At 46.6% G+C, this 23,654-nt stretch overlaps 1 protein-coding gene across 7 annotated transcripts in view; it reads right to left on the bottom strand.

The window, feature by feature from the left end:
• Positions 1 to 238: 238 nt before the first annotated feature.
• KCNJ15 (potassium inwardly rectifying channel subfamily J member 15) overlaps positions 239 to 23,654 on the bottom strand; it is a 75,643-nt gene continuing 52,227 nt past the window's right edge. For 4 of the 7 annotated variants that reach the window (XM_045195808.2, XM_045195823.2, XM_024559745.4 and 1 more), the window contains 2 exons: positions 10,546 to 10,634; positions 239 to 7,880 (listed from right to left, as the gene is read on the bottom strand). In XM_045195808.2, coding sequence (XP_045051743.1) covers positions 6,733 to 7,880; positions 10,546 to 10,618 — 1,221 coding nt within the window. In that variant the 5' untranslated portion in view covers positions 10,619 to 10,634 and the 3' untranslated portion in view covers positions 239 to 6,732. Of the gene's footprint in view, positions 7,881 to 10,545; positions 10,635 to 11,397; positions 11,523 to 18,030; positions 18,053 to 22,611; positions 22,726 to 23,654 lie in introns of those variants that run through there. The other 3 variants (XM_045195816.3, XM_045195830.2, XM_045195837.3) reach the window with 3 other exon arrangements.

Below are 23,654 nucleotides of genomic sequence, written 5' to 3'. Positions count from 1 at the left end.
GTCCTTGGATGCATATCTGCTGTGCTATCTTACGGCCACACTCGTACAGGTGTCTTTAAGGCTTATATAATTATGGGTCTTCTTGCTTTCAATCCATCCAAGTAAAAGAGCAATGGCATGTAAGGGACTTTGGTAGGCAATGAGGCACTGAGAGATTGCTGTTAAATAATTACTGGGTCTCTAATCACTGACTAAAATGAAACGATCAGTACAGTGTCAAAGCAAAAAGGAGAACAAGATGAGGCAGGGGTTTTATTTCTTTTTTTTTGATTGGAAAGGAAGCAAAATGCAGTCCTTTGGGCATTGACAGAAAGGAACCTCTTAAGTTCTTAGGGCTCAGCTGTCCCCAGGGAGGGCATCGCTGGGAACAGCTCTTTGGAATGAGTTTATCCCTGAGCTCTCGAAGGAAATGTCAGCTTCCTCTCCACAGGGCTCCCCCCCAGCACCTTCGCCACTCCAGTGAAGGAAACAGACTCAGGACTGTGGAATTGGCTTTATTGTGTTTGTATTTTCTATTGTTTCACAGATTAGAGTGATTCCATATGTAAAAACAGAAAGGTGATGCAGTTGCATATGCAAAACGAGATGGTCTGACGTGCAGAGGTATGAATTTGTAGAACACACAAAAAAGGACATCATTAAAGCCGGTCCCATGTAAACCGGGCTCCCCGGCCACAGAGCGCACATGCCAGTGAGTGTGAGGTTTCCAACACGCAGCAAACAGTAGCTCGGCCTTGAGAAACACGAGTCACTGCTCCGCCGAGGCACAGTCAGGTACGGGACGCACATCAGTGTCCCAGCATAGTGATCAGACGCAGAGGGACACAGGGCAGGAGACTGAGGCACGATCCAGACGCTGGCAAGGGCACACCGCTAGGATTTACAGGGAGTGGGGCTGTTTGCTTGTAAAATCTGCCTGCGATTTGGGATTTTAGTCTTCGTAACCTTCCCTTGAATTTCATTAAGTGGTATTTTGGAGTGGGTCCTTTTGGATTCGAGAAGTCTGTTTACCAAAGCAGCCGCTTTGTAACTTGCAATTCCATGACACCGCACAGAAATAATTCTTCCAAAATAGATCCAAGTTGGCTGGTATCCTGCCTTCCTCTCCCGCCTGCTATTTAATACCCCGTCAGCACACAAACCAGCTTCCTCTTGTGATCTGGAAGTTTGTTTTTGTAAAAAGCCCCTGACACAGTCATACTTCCTGCAATGATTTGGTTTAATACAACATCCTTACTCTTAAGATTTGATTGCCGATGAAAAAAATGTAGTTAAATTACAGAGATGAAAAAAAACAACACGGCATTTCTTTGAACTTTCCCTTCACTCGCCTTCTTGGAAACTCTTTTTAAATAATATCAAGGACATCTGCACTAGTAACAATAGCAATCAAAGCTGAGAGGCCACATTTCTTAGCTCAGTCAACAACTTCTGGCTCCTTTCTTTCTTTCTTTCTTTCTTTCTTTCTTTCTTTCTTTCTTTCTTTTCTTTTCTTTTCTTTTCTTTTCTTTTGTTTTTTGTTTTTTATTTTAGGAAATAGCTACTCTACAATCAATTGGAGTGGCTAACTTAGAGCCTAATTTTGAGCAAGTTCTACCACTGACTTGAATACTTCAGGCTATCTTAAGGGGGTGAGAAGGTTTGGATACTAGACAGGATTTGGTCTCAAATAAAGACCATAGCTCAGTACTACGTCATGAAGCGGGAGCTGCTACACAAGAAGTTTGCTGATGGGATTTTTAGGCTGACTCCTTCCTCGTCGGCTTTGCCCATCCCGTGCCAGCCAGGAACACAAGACCCTTGGCCTGATTCTCCAGCCGGGGGCTGGGAACGAGGGCTCCAGTGCACCGTGCACCTGGGCTCTGAGGCTGGTGCTCCAGGCCTCTCCTGGATGGACAGGCCTGGAGTGGGACAGGGTCCCACTGGTGGCACCCTGCTCCACGCTGCATAGAACGTGTCAAAGGCCCCCCTGTGTTTGCCTGCAATTTACTTGTACTCATGGAGCAAGTCAAGAAAATATCCTTTTGGATTACCCCCTTTCTCTACTACCAGTGACATGAAAACCGTCACTTCCAAAGAAAGGGGTGTTAATGTTTGGCTCTTATGTGAATATTTTCTGTAAGGGTAGCAGAGCTAGCAAATTAATATTCAAGACCAGTGAAATTGGAAAGACTTTTTTTTTCTAATTGCCTATGCAATTTTGTAATTTGTTGATAAAAATGACATTTAGAGCATCATCATAAAGTCCATACAGAATGCAGGACACAATCATTAAGCACAGGACATGTCCTACATGCCCAGCATGGCTCGCATTCCTCATTCTAGGATCCTATTCAGGGTAATGGGGCCTCCACACACACACACATGACATCTCTGGCTTTTGTACACATGTATCAGTGACGTTCTGAACTTACACAGTCAACTCCTGTAGTTTTATTAGGAATTAACTATCAACTCTAATCAAGAGCTTTTCCCTGCCTTCTATTTTTACACACCAGCAGCATACTAATGGAAAAATAAAAACTCCTGTCCCAATTTGGGATTGACTGTCTAAACATCTACACATTACTAATTTGAACTGAGGATTTTCAACCCACAGAATTACCTGACCTGACGGAGTGGGCAGCCAGGGTGAAGACTGGCCAGCCAAGCGCATGCCAAGCTGCGAGGAAGCCGAGTCCCACGGGAGAACCGAGAGAGGATGAGAATGGAGGGAAAGGGCTGAAGCTTTAGCATTGCCTTGGGTTTCTTTTTCCTGGAGCATTTCGCAGAAATAATTTTGGGGGGTGGGGAATTGCACCGAAATCATCAGTGTTTCTGAAAGACTGGGAGAATGGGCTCTCCTGGGACACCAGAGGGCTAGAACGATGCTGTCCGTTGTCATGTAGGACCAAGTGGCCAGTTTCCCCTGCAAAGAACACTTCACTGGGGGAAGTGAATTGATGTACAAGCTGGTTGATCGAGCATTTTTACCTTCCTTATTCTGAAGACAAAGATTTTGTTTTAGATTCTTTTAAAAAAAAATCAAACCCACGTAACAATAATAAAAACAGTTTACTGACAAACACTAATGTCTCAAGAAGTTAACTCTTTCATTCTTTAAAATCCCAGTTTGGTTCTAATCGCATCATTTCACTGCAGATTCTAACTCTGGAAACTCTTAACTCTGCTCTGGGACACCTGCGTCCGACAGCACACACACGGGCTCGCTGTGGTCCGGGGACCCCAGGTCACTCTGCTTAAAGATCAACTGAGATTCACAAAGGGCAAAATGTATGCAGGTAATCCATTGGAAGTGAAATGTTACGCTTTGGACCTTCAAGTGTAGATCTTCCCCTCAAGGGAAGAAAATTCAGAGCACCGTGGACCCATCCAGGGTCAAAAGCTGGATTTCGGGTGCACAGTTGGAAATCAAGGCTTGAAATGCTAACACCTTTTACAAAAAATCCCACTCCACAAAGCTACTATAAGATAACCCGGAGTCAAAGCTAGGTATTTCAAATGTTTAACGGCCAAAGGAAAGTCTGGCAAGAACAAAGCCAAGACTGAGAGACTGGAAGTCTTCCTGGCACCACGTGGGCAAATGTCGGACCCATAGGCCATAGTGACAACACACAGACCAAGCCCAAGGACGAGGGTGACCCTTTACTGGGCTACTGATGCAAAGGCCTTGTGCCTTCTTCACTTCGTTTTCCTATTTTCTTCTTTCTCCAGACGATATATGAGTACTAAGGATCTAGGCAAGGAGGAAAGAATAGTATTGTAATAGAAGTGTTTATACAGGTTTATACACCTTAATTTACATTTCAATGATATTGAAATTCACAGTCAATTAAAATGGAAAATTAAATCCAAAGAGATATTTAAATTCATTTAAATCTCCAGTCCACTCATTCCTGGCATTTTCCCCTTTTAAGCAGTTAATTTTAATTTCTGGAGTCTCTTCTGTGTGTTGTAATAGTCCCATGAACAGGAAAGGGGGCCCATGTGTGCTCCCCCCAAAAGGTGGCTAACTGTGAGGATCAATGAGTGAATCTTTGCTATGCTTTCAGGGCCATTGGCTGCTACGGACCATGTGAGTACAATACGTTTTATTACTGAAATAAGAAAGACATGGCTTTGTGGTTCCTCAAATGGAACACAGCATTTTTGAATGGTCTCTCTGCGGAGGCCTGGTGCATGGGAAATACTTCAAAATGCACAAGCTTTTTTGGGTCAAAAGCGCTCCATGAGAATGACTTCTTCTCAGTTGAGGGTGGAGCATGAATCTGTTTTCGCCAGAAACTGTGTCCAGGTAGAACCACTTTGCCACCTGAGTCCTGCATTAGCACATCAGCGTGAGAGTATTTCGTACAAAGTGACACTAAACGAGTGTGCCTGGGAAAGGCCACGTTTCAAACCAGCCACACTTCAGAGTCATGTATTGAAAATTACGCTGTATGATTTATTGACTATTCGGGTCCTGGCTTTGAAGATGCCGTGTATTTATTTTGTGTGTAGTGCAAAAGATCAGGTGCTCGAGCCTTCCAAATTTGGCTGAAATAGGTATGCTAAGTGAACAGAAAAAGGATTCCTCCATCTTGTGCTACCCCAGGGCACTATATACAATGTAAGTATGGAAAGTTCCTAACCTTGGCCAATTCAATGAACATTGACAAAAATACTGTGAGAAGAATTCGACAGTGTGACTGGGAACCTGTAAGCATGCCCGTGGCGCTAGTCTTCTGTTAATTATACCACAATATGCAATCAAAAATCACATGGAACAACTAGAAGGGATAGTATCGAACTACATGTAATTTTTTAAGATCTAAGACAGCCTGCCAGGAAATGATCAACAGAAGAAGAAAAGAACTTCCTGAGTAATGAGACAAAAGCCTCTTGTGCATTGAGAATGTCTGCTAAGCCTTTACAGCCTCAGACCCTCCGTTAGATGGGCAGTTCCATCCCAGAGGTGTTGGCCATGTGTTCTGTGTATCATATCAGTTTAATGAAGGACCTTTGAAAATGAGGCAGCGTCAAGAGATGGCCAGACTTGCCAGAGTCCACATCATGGATCACCGACAGTCTGAATCCAGACTGCTTTCCCCGTGTCCCCTGAGTCCCAGTGTCCCCAATCCTAGAGGAATCCCACCGTTTCCACAATTGAGCTTCAAGAGCCAGTGTGTGAGTCCCTGTGTGTGTGCATGTGCATGCCCGTGTGTACACATGTGGGCTCACATGTATGTCCATGCAGCACCTACACACTTACAGTCACATGCTTCTTGAGTGAATACACAAATCCATCCCGTTTTGAATGAAATGAGCATTCACCTTTTGCACATTTAGCCAATCCTAGCCCATGTGTCCTCTGCCCCAAAGAACTGCAGGGTGCCTGGTCCCTAAATTCTGCCGCAGGCAAAGTGTTACTCTGTAACACTGAGCTGCACAATATTTGTTTAAATTCTGAGGACATCCTTGACATGTTATCCAATGATCAGATTTTGTTCATGCTTCCCGGACGCACCCGTGTATGAATTATCCTCGCAACTCCTGTTCTTGCAGGACCATTCAACTTTCTAGATTTCAACATCGGAGCAAATTTCTGATCCTTACACAGCTTAATTTTTCTTTTGTTCTGACTATTCTCCACACCCGTGAACAATACTTAGCATTAATGAGGCAACCGTTACTTGCAAGAGTTTTATTTTGCTCTCAGAATGTCAGTGGCACTTCCTCTGGGGACAAGGCATTTAAACAGATAAGGAAAGAAGTGGCTGAAAGGAAGTGTGGTCCGTAAGAATGAACAGAAGGGAGGACAGGTCTGGAGGCCACGTGGACCTGGGACCCACAGAATCCCATGGATTCAGAAGGTTCCTTGAACACACTGCCCAGAGAGGAGCTTTTCAAACCCATTTGTACACAAGTCACTTGGGGTCTTATTAAGATACAAACTCTGATCCTCTAAGCTGGGTGGGGCCTGGGCGTCTATGTTACTAATAAGCCCCTAGATGGGGCTTGATGCTGCTGGTCTGTGATCCACATGTTGAATAGAAGGGGCATATTCCAACCGAAAATGAGTGTGAACAATAGCCTCAGCTCCATTTGTATATGTCTCCACAACCCTTAATTCCTGATGGATCGATTTCACTCTACACAATTAAATCCACTGGAAAAAAGGTAAAATGGAATTATTATATTTCATGAGTACAGAATCCTCCTGCTCCATTTTCTGTATTATTAGATAGCCTCCAGTATATATAATACTTTCTCTGCCTGAGCAAAAAAAAAAAAAAAAAAAAAAAAAAGAGTGTTTTAAAGCAATGATATAAGTGAACAGTGAACCACATTTCAAGTCTCAGCCGTAATGTCTTTGATAGTTGGGTTGAATAAATACCTTACATTACAGCTGCTATCCTTATGCAGAAAGGCATTGCCACTCACTGTCAGCATTGCTGAATGTCTCTGTCCATCTAGCAGGACATTTTTGCAATTGCCATACACCAAGTTCTTTGAAATGTAGCCCCATTTTAGAAAATTTGAAATTTGAGAGTTTGTTTCAGACAAAGCATTTAAACAAGAAACCTTCTTAAAGGTGGAGACTCTTGTTTAGCCACCAGATCAAAGGAAAAGGTAGATTTTGCACGTCTGCACAGTTGGGGGTTGTTTTAGAGTGCATCACCACATTTTCATTGGAAGGGAGCTCAGGTATGGAGACCGCAGTAGAGTGAAACCGAGGCCATGGTTCTACCATTAGACATTGCTCTGTTGCAACAAAAGACTTCTCAGTTCTCTTTCCCGCTGATCCTCCTGCCTGTACTTCTCCTCAAGTTTCTGCTTCTCGGAGTCTGCACAGTAAAATGTGCAATCAGAGCTCTTCCGGATCTGCTCAAACTGACTAAAGTCGGCCACATACTTCCCATTTTTGGAGAGAGAGACCACAGGCACAAACTCAAAGCCCCAGTAGATCTCCTCGGGCACATAGGATGTGCGGCTCTGGCAGACGGCGCTGGTAGACTCCACAGTGGCGTTGAGGAGGACCACGAGTTCAAAGTCCTTCTCCTTCAGGTTCTGGGGTGTGAGATCCTTCAGGGGGCTGGTCTCATCCAGCACATGGTAGAATGTCAAGGGCAAAATGAGGAAGGGGCTCTCCGAAGAGGAGTCCACGTGGAATTTGACGGTGGCCTGGTTGAGGAGGATCCGCTCCCCCTCCTTGGTCACGTGGGTCTGGAGGAGCTTGCCAGAGAGCTGGCATTGAATGAGGAGGCTCTTCCGCATGTTGGCCACCTGGATCACCAAGCACAGCTTCCCGTTCTGCTTGGTGATGACAGCACAGTGGCTGAACTTGATGGTCTCTGCCCGCTTCTTGGGTCTGGCGATTTTGGCCAGGAAGGTGCCTGTGATGAAGATTTCGATCAAGGTCGTGATGACCAGCTGAGCCACCAACAGGAAAATGGCATGAGGGCACTCCTCCGTGATAGAGCGGACGCCATAGCCTATGGTTGTCTGGGACTCCAGGGAGAAGAGAAACGCCCCCGTGAGAGAGTCCACTTTCATGATGCAGGGGGTGTGATTGGAAAGGGGCTCACTCGTCTCTAGGTCCCCATGAATGAACGCGATGGCATAGTAGATCACTCCAAAAAGGAACCAGGTCATCACAAATGTGGCAGCAAACAGGGTGAGCTTGTACCTCCACTTCATGTCGATCACGGTCGTCCACAAGTCTTGAAGGTAGAGTAAGTATATGCCGTCCACTTTGTCAATTCTCACATTGCTGTGTCCACTCTTGGACATGACCCGAGGTCTGTGGGACTTGAGTCCAGCTCCAGCTGTGTGCTTTACCAGGGGAGCAGTGGACGTGCTGAGGTGCATTGGGTCCATCGGCAGGCTCTTGGGACCACCTAAGGAAATGACAAAGAAGGACATGTTATTACTGTCACAGGTGGTAGAACATCCAGAAAATACAACTAGGATATCTCTGTGACATAAGTATGAATGCATGTGGACATACACAGGAAAGGAGGCTTCTAAAGGCAAGACTGATCGAGTTGAACTTGAGGAAGTAAGAAGCATAGACCCTGGAGACAAGCAAACCTGGCTTACATGCTGACTCTTCAATGTATTTGCTGTGTGAGCCAGGATAAGCTATTCAACCTCTCTGGTCTCTAATCTGTAAAATGAGAAGAAAGCCTCTGTCTCAGGGGTTCTGCAATGGTTAAAGGAAATAAGGGCCAGAAAGTGCCAAACCAGAGCCTCGCAGTTAAACAAGGATGCTCATCTTCCCTTTGCGATATCATGCTTGCATGCGTCTACCCCACAGAGTATTGTGAATATTTATGTACATTCAGGTACCATAGATTTCCAGTTTTAGAAAATTTAAAAATACGTTGATTGAGCATACAGTCAGTATGGATATAACTAAAATTTACCATCCATAAGATAGCTCTTTTTTTTTTAAAGAAAGAGAGTGAAATGGAGGGAGAAAGAGAGGGAGAGAAACGTTGATGTGAGAGAGGAACATTGATCGGTTGCCTCTTGTACACACAATGGCTGGGGACTGAACCCACAACCTAAGCTTGTGCCCTGACTGGGAGTCAAACTGGTAACCTTTTACTTTCTGAGATGACGCCCACCCAACTGAGCCACACGGGCCACAGCCACAAGATAGTTGTTAACAAGCGATGGAGACTGCTAGTACAAGTTTTGTAAACTTAGACAGTGTTAATAAAATTTTTTAAAACTTACCCATTCGCATGACATTTCCCTTAACAGCAATTTATTTTGCCTCTAACCCAATGAATAATTTGGAATCCATGATGTCTCCTGGTCTTGATTACATTGGAAAAGACTTAGTTATCAAAAACCTCCAACAAACACATAGTGAATGATTAAGCTTGATTAATGGCTTAATGCATATGCTGGTTATTCTTAGAAGTACTCTTCCCATACCGTGCCAGGCATGACATTGAGGTATGACATTTAGGCATGGCACACAAACCCAGCCTTACTTCTTCAGAACTACGTCGGACCAGCAGAGGAATGCATTTGAAAGAGTTAACGAACAAGCAAACACACACAGGCTTCGGGGAGGGCAGACCTACCAGGAACAAGGGCCGGGCTCTCACGCTGCTTCCCAGACAGAGGCAAGCTGGGAGTGAGGCCACCCAGCCTCTTATAGTACCTGCCTGGTGACTGAGATAAATGGCCCCTACATTCCTTGAAAAGATAATGGGAGTGATTAGAGGGAACTCTACCTGGTTGGCATGGATTGCTTTTTGTTGTTCCCACCTCACTGGCATTTAAAAAATTTTTTTAATTTCCCCTATAAAAAGGAGCCAGTGTGCAGTGGTCTATGATTCATGCAATAAGCTTCGCTGCCCGAGCAGCGGTACCTCAATTAGGAGCTTGGAAAACAATCCTCTGGGCAAACCCCTTCAAGGAAAGTGAAACCGTGTCCTTCACGGACCAACACTTGAGGATGCAGGGGGTCTGTTGGGCTCCTTAGTTTTCCTGTTACAGTATCAGGAGTGTGCCCTTTACTGACTGTCCCCTGGAATGATCTTTTTTTTTTTTTCTTGGAAAGGCAAGTCACTTTTTTATTTTCATTGCAAAGAAGGGCCATACGTTACTCAGAATTTATTTTTCTCATTAAAGCCTATTCCGCTTATTCTGGGATCATTTAAAAGAAAAGCCCAGGGCCCTGGCTGGGTGGCTCAGCTGGTTGGAGTGTCATCCTGTGCACCAAAAGGTGAGTTTGATTCCCAGTCAGAGCGCACACCCAGGTTGCAGGTTTGATCCCTGGTCAGGGAGCGTACGGGAGGCAACTGATCGATGTTTCTCTCACATTGATGTCTCCCTCTCTCTCTTACAAAAAATCAATAAACATATCCTTGGGTGAGGATTAAAAAAATAAAAGAGGAGTACAGGGTATAATTGATGAGCATGGGTCTCATCGGACACTCAGCAGCGCTTGTCAGTGACCGAGAGGAGAGGGACCAAGGTGACAGTTTGGAGACCATGCCATGCTGGCACGCCCCATGCAGAGTCAAGCTCAGGACTCTAGCTGCCAAAGACCAGTAACTACGTGCACTTAAAAAAAAAAAAAAACTGCCAGGGAAAGTGCATGCCATGCAATCCACCAAAATGACAGCAGAGGCTTAAGTGTTCGCGTGTGAGCACTGCACAGACATCCTGCAGGTGCAAGCACCGCCCCAGGCTCCCCGGGCCACCAGCTCCTGCACAGTTGGCCCTGTTCAAAAGAAGGCAGTGCCATGAAGCTCCTGTTCTACCCTCTCTGGGAGGGGCAGAGAGCCAGCAGGGGGTGCGCTGCTCTCAGGCCTCCCCCTGTGTTTCTGTGTGGCTGGTGTTGGAGCTGACAACACCGATAGTGCCTCCCATCAGAGTCTGGCAAGCAGGGTGTAGGAAGAAGCCCCCGAGCCTCTGGGTGGGTCTTGGGCTTAGCATCTCTCCCTGGAAGAGAGCAGCTGGTAGACAGCCCTCCCCAGGTAACACCTTCTCCCTCCCTCTCGACACCCTGTGCCTGCAGTTTACTGCCTGGTCACTTACTCAGCAGGTCAGAAGCCATCTTCTTCAAGGCAGGTAGACCGTCCCGGCTCCCCTTCACCCACCTGGCTACCATGGGATTCTGTTGTCGCCTGAAAGAGAGAGGGACACGTGGGGTTCACAGGTGTTTACAAAGCAACTGGCCCAGTGAAACTGACCCTTAACAATTCCCCCCCAGGGCCCGGGGCCCTAGCATTTATTTCCAATCCCTGGTAATCTGGCATGGTGCCAGAATAAAGGCTCAAAGAGTGTTTTAAGGACTAAATTGAAGCCCTCACTGTGGAATCCCCACCCTCTGGAGGGAGTTCAATCGCAAACCACCCTGGCAAGAGGGTTAACTCACCCCCATTGAGGCCCACTGTCAACTGGCCGGCAAACAGGAGGCAGGAAGGGGAAGTGCGGCGGAAGTAAACAGTGAGAATTGGAAGGGAAGAGTCTAGAATATTTTTACTGCCTGTGGAAGTGCATTATTATTCTTGAGTCACAGAACATTAGAGTTGAAAGGATTGTCAAAACCAAGGCATCTGACAGACATTTTTCAAACATGGTGACTGAGACCTGGGAGGTTGGAACGACTTCCATTCATCACAGAGATGGTTTGTGGCGGAAAGAATGAGGCCCAGAGTCTGCAGAAGCCAGGCCAGAGCGCTCCCACCCTGACCCCCAAAGTCTAACACCATCTGTGTGGAGCCAGCAGGGTCTTTGACAGCCCACCTTCCTGAACTGCTTCTTCCTAAGCTACACACACCCCCCAACACACATTTTTATCTGTCCGACCCAGAGAGGCATACGTACACCTCATACTTCTTTTCTAATCCAGCAACAATTGTAAATAATTACAATAGTTATGTTTACCAGTTAAGGAGTTCCAGTTATCAACCTATGTCGCCTCTTCTACACTCGATTCTCCCAGGGTGTTCGTATGTTTGGCCAACAGCCTCTTTCTTTCTTCCATCAGGAGGCAGCATCGACCTCATTCGGTGCCTGCTGTATCACGGACACTTCGTCCCCCATGTAGTTGACAGTACTTTCTTCCTCAGCAGACTTCTTCAATGACATTTATTTCATTGTTGATAGACATTCTTATTCCACATAATCTTATGTTACTGCCTTTTTTTCCCCTTGGTGATTCTGCACTCTACCTTGGCTCCAATTCCAAAATGTTAAGGAAATATCAGAGTCTACCAAAAGCTAAGGATGGGGGAGTGATAAAAGATATTCTCTGCTATTTTCCCCTCTCCTGATCCCTAAAACAAGCAAAATCACATACAAACCATTAGGAGTTTTCTTTAGGCTTTGTACTAATTTCTCCCATTTGCATTATACTGTTCCAACATGTGGGTTAGGGTTGCAGTGCTTAGAAATGCATTATCTTTCCTGAAGTCCTTGAAATTATTAAATGGAGAGATCACTATGACTCCCTGGTTCTGCAAGCCAACAAAATGTACGTGGCATGAATCATTTAAGGCTTATGCGGTATAGCATTTGTTCTCCGGAGATAAAGGAAAGAAGAAGATATTTTGGAAACAACTAAAAAGTAGGCATGCTGAAAAAGGTAATTAGCTGTATGGAGAACGACACTCCCAGTGCTGGGGACAAAATAACGGGAATCGAAAAAAATGGAAAGGAAGTTACCATCTCCAACCTCAGGAAGGAACAAAATTCTGCCCAAGAAGGGGGCCCTTTTAAGAATGGGTGATCGAGGAAATCAGCCAGAGTGAGCTGCAACACGCTGTCCCGTCAGGGAGAAATCAGCCTGTACATGGCCCGAAAGCCACTGAACAATTAGAAGAAATACAGATGCAAATAAGAAGTGAGTATCGTCGGAACGGGGCCTGAAGTGGTCCAAAGTGGGAAAGGTGACAATGAATAATAACAATGTCACTAACTAAATAATAAAATAAAGACCCAAGTAAGTAATCCTAAAGCTCCAGATCAATAATAACCATCCTCATCCTACAAAAGGACACAGCAGGCCACGTGCCAGCTACTGTTCTAAGTGCTTTCTATGTGTGAACTTAACCTTCACACCAACCTTGTGAGGCAAGCACCATCGCTACCCCCAGGAGGGGAGAACTGAGGCACAGACAGGTTCAGAAACACCCAAATTCTCAACAGCTGGCATGTGACAGCAGAGCCCCTGGCAAGCTCCTGAGCCCACGTTCATCAGCACCCTGACTCAGGCGCTCAAGCTTGAGCAGCCTCAGAACCACCTGGAAAGCTCTGAGTTTCTGGTTCAGTAAGTCTGGGGTGGAGCTCAAGAATTTGCATGTGTGACAAGTTTCCAGGTGATGCTGCAGCTTCAGGAACACACGGTGAGAACCACCAGGCTGTGATATACAGGTGGTTAGATGGTATCGACAGAGTCCCCCCAACCCCCAGTTCCCCTCAGCATTCTAAAATAACACTGTCGCACACGTGTTGAAAACAGGCGTTGAAAACATCTGCTTGTTAGTTTTCGGAATGTCCAATCTACACCATCTTTGTAGATGAATGCCCACTACCTGGTGGACCAATGCTAAGTATTAACTTTTTAAGTATTAAAGATTTTTTTTCCTAGTTAGTATAAAACCGATACATTCTAAAAACTGAAAGGGCTGTTGAGGCAAATTTTGGAAGTTTTCAATTTTCCTGTTCTGGGAAAAACTTCGTTCTGTGTGCCATGGTGGTTGAACAAAGCATTAGCATCTCCAGAAAAAATAAGTAATAGAAACTTGTGGAGGCAGTTTCCCAAACCTGGAGGTTCTCAGGCTTCAAGCGAAGTCATTCTATGTGCCTTCAAACCGGGTGGAGAGGGTGAGGAGGAATGAAATTGGGATCAAACCGTAACTTTGGATTTCTAGGCTAAAATTAGAATATGTGGGGATCTGACTTTAAAGCTCTAGCAAAACATCTTCCTGTTTGTAAGAAAATCTGCTTGAAAAGCTTTCTTGGATGCCACATATTCCTGACAAAACAATTTTTTGGTGATTTAAAAAATTTTTTGCTATGAATCTAAAATACGTGGATTAAACTTCCCTTTATGGATATACAGGTTTAAATATTAAGTCGAAAAAGAAATGGTTGACAAGAGGTACTTGAGGTTCACTGAACTCAGAAGGCCTGAGAGTAATTGGAAATAAACTCAGTGAGGCTTAACTGGCCTCCCTGCAGACCCTGTGACTACGGCCACTGGAGCACGAGGGGCCTTAGCTGCTGGCCCGCCGCCCCTCCTCCCTGCTCTGCAGACCAGTCCAGGACTCGCTTCGATGGCTGCTCCGCCTGTTCTGCAGCCACTTCTTGACTTCATCCATGTCAGCTGAGGACGTGGATGGTTCACCCAGGTGGCCTCCGGAACGAACACACTCACTGAAGCAGAACGAGGTGGCCGAAGCTGACTCTCAGAAGATTCCAAAGGGTGGCCCTTTGCTGCTTACCTGCTGGGGAAATTACTCTTGCCTTGTGCAAGCCCCTCTCTCCCCTCGGGCTGTGGAGGGCTGAGGGTGGCTGGAAGGGGACAGCTTCTGGAGGCCATGGAACCAGTCGTCGTTCTCCTCCCCGTGGAAGAGGAAGCACCATCTGAGATGATGGCACATTCCCGACCTGGTTCCTTCTGTCCTGATGACCCGTGCTTACAAGACGTGAACTGGGACCTGTGGGTAGGGCTGTCATCATTGTGTCTTCGTGGCTGACTGCTTGTCACTGCCAGCTACCGGCTGCCAGGCTCTGTGGGGTCTGTCCACAAAGTCCCTCCCTGGGCTTGCTCTTGTGGGAGAGTGTGTCTTCACCCTTTTGAGTCCAATGTGGTCATGTGACTGCTTGGCCAATGGAGTGTGAGCTTCGGTGACTCACACCACGCCTGAAACAGAGGCGTCAGGGCACTGTCTTAGGTGAGCTTCGGTTGGGCTGTTCCTGCTTCTGGGGGATGGGAGGAGGGGACACATGGAGCTGAGCTGCGGCTGAACCAAAGTGGACATGTAACATGGGTAAGAAAAAACTTTTGTTGCCAGTGTAAGTCATTGAATTCTTAGAATTGTTTATCACTGAGACAAAGCCTCATAAAAGTCTGTCCACAGACACACCCTTTCTGCATATTTGTATCTTAGGATGATGGCCTGACCTACAAGCTACTGGATTTAAAGGAAACATGTAAAGCCTTCACATATCCTTAATGTAAACTCTGAATATTGGTCTTTGACTAAATGGAATAGGAAAAGAAACCCAAAGTAGCGAGATTCCAATAGGAAGAGGGAGAACATAGAAGTGACGAGTGGAATAATTTTTCTCATTCAATCCTTCTAAATCAGTATTTAACTTTATCTTGAGAAGACAACTTTTCAGGGGAAGGTATAGGGCCTTAGATACCACTACTCGACTATTCTACGGAGCAAGAAGCCCTCGGTTAAGGACACAGTGGCCTCATGCTCTGCAATGACAGGCATGCTGGGCGTGCTGGCGGTCATTGTCATCAGGTCGCCACATCATTGCCAGCTTTCAATGGAGAAGGGGGGGTGCTTAGAAGGTACCAGACACTTTCCAAGGCAGTTACAGATGGCGTTCCACTTAACCCTTCACTTTGCCTTGTGAAGAGTCTTTTCTCGATGTTCCCAATGAAAACACTAAATTCGGAGAGATTAGGCGATTCACACAAGTTCGTAAAGGTAATCCATGGAAGACCATGTCGGCAAACGGATCTGTCTGTCCCCATAGCTGTGCTCCTGTCTGAGCACTGTCCTCACATTTACTCACGGAGGGCACCTCTTCACGCGTGCTCTGCAGTACAGCGTAAGTTCCTGCTCATTACGTGTTGGTATCCACTAGAGGGAAGTAGCTGTGATTGAGTCCTTGCTTATCCTGTGCCAGGCCTTGCAGAGGTGCCACACAGTAACTGAGTTCCCACGTGGACATACTGCTGTCATTCCTGTACCCCAGGTTTGGAAGCCGTGACATAGCCCAGGGTCTGCATCCGGAGTCCTTGTTTTTCACCTTGATACCACTTGTTCTCTGAAGTTCAGGGAGCATTGGAGTTGTCTTGAAACGCGCGTAGCTGGGAGCCACTGGGAGTTTCTGGTTCAGTCTGTCTAGAGTGGAGCCTGGGGATCTGCATTTCTACTAAGTCCCCGGGGGATGCTGATGCTGCCAGTCTGGAGACCACACTTGCGGACTATGCACCACACTATTCGCCTCTTAATGAGTGAGATAGACTGTGTGGGAAATTCACAAGCACATAAGCTGGGTTGTCTAAAAGTTTAGGCTTGTTACCTGGCAACAAAGGAGGAGGAACAGAAGCCCATGGGGTTAAATGGACAACAACAGTGGCCGCAGGGTAGAGTTTCCAGGTAGCCAGAAGTGTCCCAGGGGACAGAAGATCAGGCATGCTGGCTTGGGGGGATAAATGAGGATTTCTGGGAAAAGGAAAGCAATCGGCTGAAGACAGCTCTGAAGTTTCTACCGCGATGGTGGGTACCACCATCCTAGAAAACACGGGAGGCCTGAGCAGGAAGCCTGGGTTTTGGGACAGGGAGAGCTGAAGCCAGAAGGACCTCAGCCGTCCTCTTGCTTGGCCTTCCCTGGTGTGTGGCATTTACAGGTGTCGCCCAGGTAAAGAGACTTGTGCTCAGATGACTGTGGGAAGCTTTCCCTACCAAACCTCTAAACGCCGCCCCGCCTGCGCCCATTGGAGAGTCACACACCACGTTTGCAGGCTCTGAGAAGTCCTATAGCACAGACACTTGCGTCACCATACCTGGCATTCATCTGACCTTTGGGAGGACTTTGAAGAGCACCCATCTGGTCTAAACTGAACTTTATATTTGGGGGAAAAGAGGATCAAAGAGTGATTTGGTCAAGGTCACTGAGCCCATGGCTAGGCTAACCCGTTTCAAAGGCAGGTACCGCTCTTGGTTGTCACGACATACCCTGAGATGAGCTACCCCCCTCACTGGACACGGAACACAGGGCAGCACAGATGAGGAGGAGCCCACCCCCCAAGTACAGCATCAGCATCACTTGGAGTTCATTAGAAATGCCAGTTCTCGCCCCCCCCCCACCCTTGAGCTGCTGAATAAAATCTCTTAGGGCTGCCCAAGAACCTGTGTCTTACAAAGAACCCAACTTCCCAAAGGCTGCTGTGGCTAGTCGGCCCGTGACCACTTGGTGAATCGGCGAGGTCTTTCTTTTGCCCTGTTATCCACTGGAAAAGCAACAAGTCCTCCTTTTAAAACAAACTCCACATTTTTGCATCGCCTGGGAGCGTCTAATGATCCAATTTGCCTCTGTGGTCAAATATTTAGCCTTTTTGCCTATGTTTCCATTCTGTTATTATTGTTTTGAATTCCATAAGTACTAAAAAAATCCCTTTCCATTGCTAAATGTGGTCTGCATAGTTATACCCTTTACTCCTTAGTGCAGTCTTTTTTAATTTTTTTCATTCCATAGAACATCAACCTTTCTTCACTCGGCAAAGACAAGTTTAAACAGATCCTGGGTTCAATGGGAGACTCATTTTCCATTTTCCATGGCAAAGAATCTGAGCACAGGAATAAGTCAGAGGTATCATTTGCTGAATATTTTTGTAAAGACAGTTTAATTTCAGGCCCTTTATTTGCGAGCAAGTTGGCTAACCCAAATAAAACATCATACATCTGTCTGCTGTTACGAGTGGCCAGCTTCAGCTGAACATTATTACTTAATAACAGCTAACGTTCCTATAGAGCAGGAATGTGTAGCAGCTGAGGAGCACATGGAAATTTCCTTTGGTTTACCGCCCTTGGCCTCTCCGTGCTCCGACATGTGAAGAACTTGGTAATAAGCATATTCCCCCTCTAATCACAGCGTGGCTTGGACGTGCATTGCTGTGAGGTGACTGGTAAAACAGGAAAATTTATGTCTGAGGGGGGAAAAAAAACACAAGACGAACTGGATTGCGTTAGCCTCCCGAACGCCCTTCCCCCAACTTTCTCTTCAGCAAAGAGAGTTCTTTAACTAGCTCCTGAGATCTTGTCTGGATTAGTTCCCCTGCCGCCCAGAGAGGATCGCTCACCGCAGTCCCGTTTAGAGAAGGGGGAGGAAGCGCAGAGTGTGCGAGCTCGTCCTTTGCAACCTGGAGGAAGTCAGAGTGGGAGGCGTCTGTTTGTGCAGACCATCCTCCCGGAGACACAAGGATTTTACTTAGCATATTCTACTTCAAGAAACTTCCAACCGGTCTTAGCTGGAGCACTCAAAAAGGAAGGCAAAAACAGGAAGCAAGCAAGCTTGTCGTTTTTTCTCTCGCTGTTATCGTTGCCCTGGAAAGTTGCTTGAGACAGATCTCTGACTTTTCACAAGGCATCGTTATAGGATTTGCAGCATCTCAACCTGATTTTCCCCTAAATAAACCTCTCACTCACTAAGACAGCGAAGGCACCAGCTCTAACCACTCACGTTTTCTCTGTCTCGCATTTACAATATTGTTTACGAGAAGGAAGACACAGACGTATAGAAAGAGCACCACATTGTGGATATACATACCGACTTCAGGCTGGCTTGTTTTTCTGGCTCCGTTCTGACTACTCTTCTTCTGTTTAAAATGAATTTGGAACTGTTGGTCTCTACTGACCGATGATTAATGGACCTTGGTGTGATTCACCTGGATATGAGGGTGGAATTCTCCGTAGTGATTTCTATGCTCATTATTATCATAATTGGACTCTCATCCCAGGAAAAGGAACTTATGACTTTCGCTTGATTTAGAACCAAGTTATTTCACGACGGGACGAGTGTCAACAAGTTTTGAAACTCAGCTTCACTGTCAGTCTCAACTTGGACCACGTGGCTCTGATACAGAAACTGGATATCGCGGGGTCTCAGGAGAGCACAGTGCATACCGGAATTCTTGGATTGCGGTCAATTTGCTTTGAGGACTGGCGGTATTTCTGAGTCGTCTGCTTGTCCCAAAGTTGAAAACATAGACGCTTATGACCGTTGAGTGATAATAAGAAATTTTCAAACTTCAAAATACTTTCCTTCACATCCAATCAAAGTCTGAGGGCTTTGGGAGCACTAACATCCATCAGTAAACAGTGTAAGAAAACATGTTCTAACCATCTGTGGTTAATTAGCGAGAGGACTATTTCCCAATTTTGGTGTTTTTAGGGTTGCTAGGTAAAATACAAGATGCCCAGTTAAGACTAACTTTCAGATGGACAACAACTAATTATCTAGTACCAGTATGTCCCTTGCCCTAGTTGATATAAACTTACACTAGAAATTAAATTCATCTATAGATGTAAAGAAGTGCTAGATTTTTTATTTACTAAATCTGGCATCCCTAGAGAAGAGCACATTTATGCTCAAGAGTAGCTCAGAAAATCAAAAAACTCAAGGACCAAGTTTCATGTGCAGACAATACTCTTAGAAGAACACAACCCAGATTTTCTCAGTGTTAGGAACCCCAACAATAAATGCAGCCACTGTGGGATGAGAGGGCAGCCTTTTCACGCACCCCAGGTGTTGGAAAGCCCAGTAAGCCAGTCTCATTTTAACATTTTAGCCGGGGGCATCTTAACCATTCTTGGGCTATGGTCCTTTTTGGCAGACTGCTAAGGTGTCTGCCTTTTCAGAAACTGTTTAACTAGATAAAAATAAAACAACTATGATTACAAAAGACACCAATCATTTAAAAACATGCTCTTTAAAATATTTTTAAAAACCAAAATTGTGCTTTTTTCCAAGCATTCATTGGTAGGAGCTAGCAGTTTGAAGGTGTGGCGAGCAGAAGTGTTAAAGATCTCTGAAGCAGCTGCGGTGTGGAAATCCTGTGATTTCTACAATGACGAAGTCACAGCTGGGGCCGCTGTGATGGCGGTGTGTCACCTCTCATAGGCACACAAGTAGTAAGTTTACTCAGAGATGGTTGAAGGAAACTGTCTCTATTGTTTGCCGTCCAAGGTCACAGATCCTTCCGAATGCCAGCCCTGACCTCTCCAGGCCCCTCGGACCTGGGTTTGAACCCCGCTGTGAAGGAGGCCTCCCCGCCTTCCTGATACGCATCACAGAAATCAGCTAACCTAGGGAACCCTTCGTGACCAGTTTCCCCACAGACACCCTCTTGACTTTTTTAATGATCAGCCTTCCAGCTACCGTTTCTTCTGTAAGAGCAGTGGGGAGCATGCGTCCCAGTGAAGAGCACAGTTAATTCCCTGTCTGTCCCCCAGGACATCGCCTTGTGCACTGGAGCGATCAGGGACTGTCACACTGGGGCTCGTGGAGCTTCCCCGGGGGAGATGTCACAACAGCCCTGCTCTGGAAATCATTGCAGTTTCTCCCGACATGGAAACGAAGGAGGAAACGACAGCTCAGATACACACGGAACCCTCTATCTTTATAGCCTTACACGTATGTGCCTCAGAATTGGGAAGCCAGAATGTCACTGTTAACTTACTGCTCAGTCACCTGCAACTTTCAGTCACCACGGCTTCATTACAGCCGTGACCAGGAGACAGAACACGCGCCCACCTAGAGGGTGTCACCACACAACACTCCCTTCCACCCATCATCCGGAGGCCCCCCCGCGGCCGACAGGGTAGATCCCGAACACCTTTGGGAAGCAAAAGGCCCTTGCAAGCCCTGGCTCCCTCTCCTCTCCAGCCTGATGGCTTCAGGACTTAGCCTGCGTGCGGACTTGCCTTTTCCCGAACCGCTCCTGCTTTCCCAAAGCTTCTCGCTCCCCTTCTCCATTAACCCCACCTGTCCTGCCAAAGTCAGGGGGGAATGTGACCTCCTCTGTCCTTCACCAAGATTCAGCACTTCTTCAGAGACAGCGTAGGATAAAGGTCAAGAGTACAAGGTCCTGCTTCTATTCATAGTGATGAGACTTTGAACAACTTAACCCCTCAGAGACTTTGTTTCCTCATATGCAGAATAGCGATAATAATAATTCCTGTGCATGATAGGATCACGTGAGGTTAAAATATATAAAACTCTGCCTGCTCACACTCATTATATGAGCTAGCTCTTATCATTATGTGTTTACAATAAACAAAACACACAACATAGAACTTACAAAAGGAAATTACATTCACCACAGACGAGAGCAGAGGGGTCGTAATATGATTACAGAAAGTTCTTGTAAAACAAGAACCTTTGTTCCCCCAAATGGTAGTCTTTATAAATATACAATTCAAGAAAATGTGTTACTGAAAAACTACTTGAAGACATTTTAACAACACTTATCCATACCTTTGTACGTGGAGAGTTTGTTGAGCACCTGCTATGTGCTCAGCACTAGCAGGGTGCTGGAGCCCCGCGGAGAACGAGGCTGATGTGGCCCTTGCTTTTAGGTAGCTCACAACAGGGCAGTGGAGGGTCTGATAAAGTAAACCATTAGATGAGTCACTTAAAGACGGTTGTGGGGAGAATTGGGGAGGAGGTCAAGGATGGATGAGAGAACAGAGTGTGGGGAGTATACCATGCCCTAGTCTGCAGTTCAAGGTGGCTTCCCTGGGGAGGTGGCATTAGGGTGGACATGTACAGAATTACGTGGCTGGTTAGGAGGCCAGCTAGGAGAGAGAAAGATGAGCGTTCTGGGCAGAGGGACCTCTAGCATTTGCCAAGGCACGGAGCTCACAGGAGTACTGGATATTGAGGAGGGGAGATTGGTGAAGAGTCAGGCGGGAGTGCAGGGCACGGGCACGCCCTGCAGGACTCCGTGGGCTCCGTGAAGACTGTGTCCCTTCATCCTAGGAAAAGAAGCACCTCGGGTTTCGAATCACAGAAGAGACAGGGTCAGACTTGCTTTTCGAGGTCATCGTGTTTGACCCGGTAGGAGAACGGGTTGGAAAGCAGCAAGCACAGCCACGCTGAAAGCCTGGCTGACAGGTGCTCCAGGCGTCCGAGCCTCAAGTGCTGTGGCCAGGACAAGGGCCATGTGGGCAGACTGAGGGGAGCGAGGCGTGCTGCGCCCCCCATCCCAGCCAGAGTCAAAGGGCACCTCTAGCAGGTGGGTGCTGTGGTGAGGGTGGACAGTCAGACAAGGTCTCAGAGATGACTCCTGACATCGCTGCCTGGAAATGAGGTGGCGGGGGTGGGTGGTCGTTTACCGATTCAGAGGACACTGGACCTCCCTCTGTAATCCAAAAGTCATTCGTGTGTTATCAGATAGCCCGTTGTTTGGGTGTCTTGATAGTCTATCGGTTTGGACCTCGCTCAGTACTTGACGCTGATGCGGGAGGGCCCAGCCTGGGGTGGGGGGGGTGAGGTTTGAGGGGGTGTGCGGGGTGGCCCGGGACACCTGAGCAGAGACGAGCCCTGGGTCTGATGTGTCTAATGTTTGCTAGAGGACTGGCCAGGAGGACTGCCTGTCCTGTCGGTCTGCAAGTGGGACTTGAGGCATGTAAGCAGACATAGAATCAGGGCAGTCCCTGGGCCAGCAGAGAGGGGGCACTGGCAAATGAGACCAGGAAGGAGCCACAGGCCCAAGAAATAGAGCTCGTCCCCAATCAGAGCTTCTGGAAACCATGCCAGCAGTGCATGCGGACAAGCACACAGAGATGAACGGCTTCCCGCGTGGTGTCTGATAGAGTCATCTGGTGTAGGTAGCTCTTTCTGGTGGCAATTTGACAAGGTCTACCCAAAGTTGAAAATGATTTATACTCTTTGACCCCATAAATGTAGGTCTAAGAATGAATAAGAAACATGTGTCAGATTATGTGGAAGCCTGTTCTCTATATTAGTTATAACATTAAAACAGTCAAACTAACCCGATCACCAAAAATATAGAAAGGATTTTAAATTCACAAAATATTTATAATCTGAAATATTACATAGTCTTTAAAAATCATGGAAAAGCTGAACATGTTAAGTTAAATACAAAAGGCATCCGATAAAGCTGAATATTCAGTAGCATCACCTTGATTTTCTCTCCAGGCAGGATTAAAATGAAATACATGCCTCTAGAATGTGAACAGCAGTTATCTCTTCAGAGAAAAACGAAATTAGGAAGGTTTTTCAATCAGATTTTCCATTTTTATGCAGTTAATCTGAAAATTCAATTTCCCTAGCCCGGACTAGTCCCAAACATTCTAGATTTTACTGTAAACGAGAAGTACTCACTCTGCTCCAGGAGCAACTTTCCACACGCTGCGGTGGCCAAACCGTGGGAAAGAAGTTCCCCTCGGAGACCTTTCAACTGCGCAAACCCGAGAGCCGGGGGTCAGTGAGTGCGCAGTTATTCTGTGTCAGCACGGGGCTTCATTTAACTGCCCGAGCTGGGTGAGCCTGCGCTTCACCCAGGAGAACGCTGAGAAAGCAGGTTTCCTGCGCAGCACTGTGCTCAGATACGCCCCTGTACCCTACTCCCGACCCCGTGCCCTGTGCCCGGTGCCTGACACTCTCCCGCTCACCCCTGAAGGCCCCGTTCTAGTGTCGCCCCCTCCGGCCTCGAGGAGGACTGCCTCTCACTCCTCCCTTCTACCCTTCACACGTTGTCCACACCTCACAATAAAACTCAAGTGCAGCTATACGGATCTGCTTCGAAACTTCTCTTGCTCTTGAAACAAAGCTCTGTGATTGGGTGCCCAGTCCCTCTTTGCACACTGATGCTGGCTTGGGCCTGACACTGATGTCTCAGGGAGAAACACGGTAGGCAGACACCGCTCCAACGAATGTGGAGCCCTCCCAGCTTAATAACTGGCAGAGCTCATTTGAAGATAATGGGCTGGGATGGGCCAGAGAGGAAGCCAGTTCCAAACTAGGCCCATGGGGGTGGGAGGATGGGGAGGGGTCCCTATATGTCACTGACTTCACTGACTTGGATGACTGAGTGAGAAATAAAGATTTAGACTTCCTGTTTGGATTCACAGCATGAAGGATATCCTCCAATATTCTACCTTGAAGAGAAAATGGGCTTTACATTTCTTAAACTGAGCAAACTGATCAGCACTTGAGCTATCATATACTCTGTTTAGCCCAACAAGCTACTTTCTAAGTGCATTTCATGTTCCACGAGGCCTTCAGCTCTCTGTTTGCTTCTTAGAACGGGCACCTCTGCTGTGCTGGACCACAGGAATCCTAGAGGGTACAGCAAGAAAGTAATAGTAATAGAACCCTGCAAGTGTGGCTTCAACTGCAGCCTTTTAAATGTTTATATGCTGTGC

This window comes from Desmodus rotundus, chromosome 2 (genome assembly GCF_022682495.2).
Source record: "Desmodus rotundus isolate HL8 chromosome 2, HLdesRot8A.1, whole genome shotgun sequence".
Classification (NCBI taxonomy): Eukaryota; Metazoa; Chordata; class Mammalia; order Chiroptera; family Phyllostomidae; genus Desmodus; species Desmodus rotundus.
The sequence above is the reverse complement of the archived record's forward strand: the minus strand, read 5'-3'. Positions and strand labels throughout refer to the sequence as shown.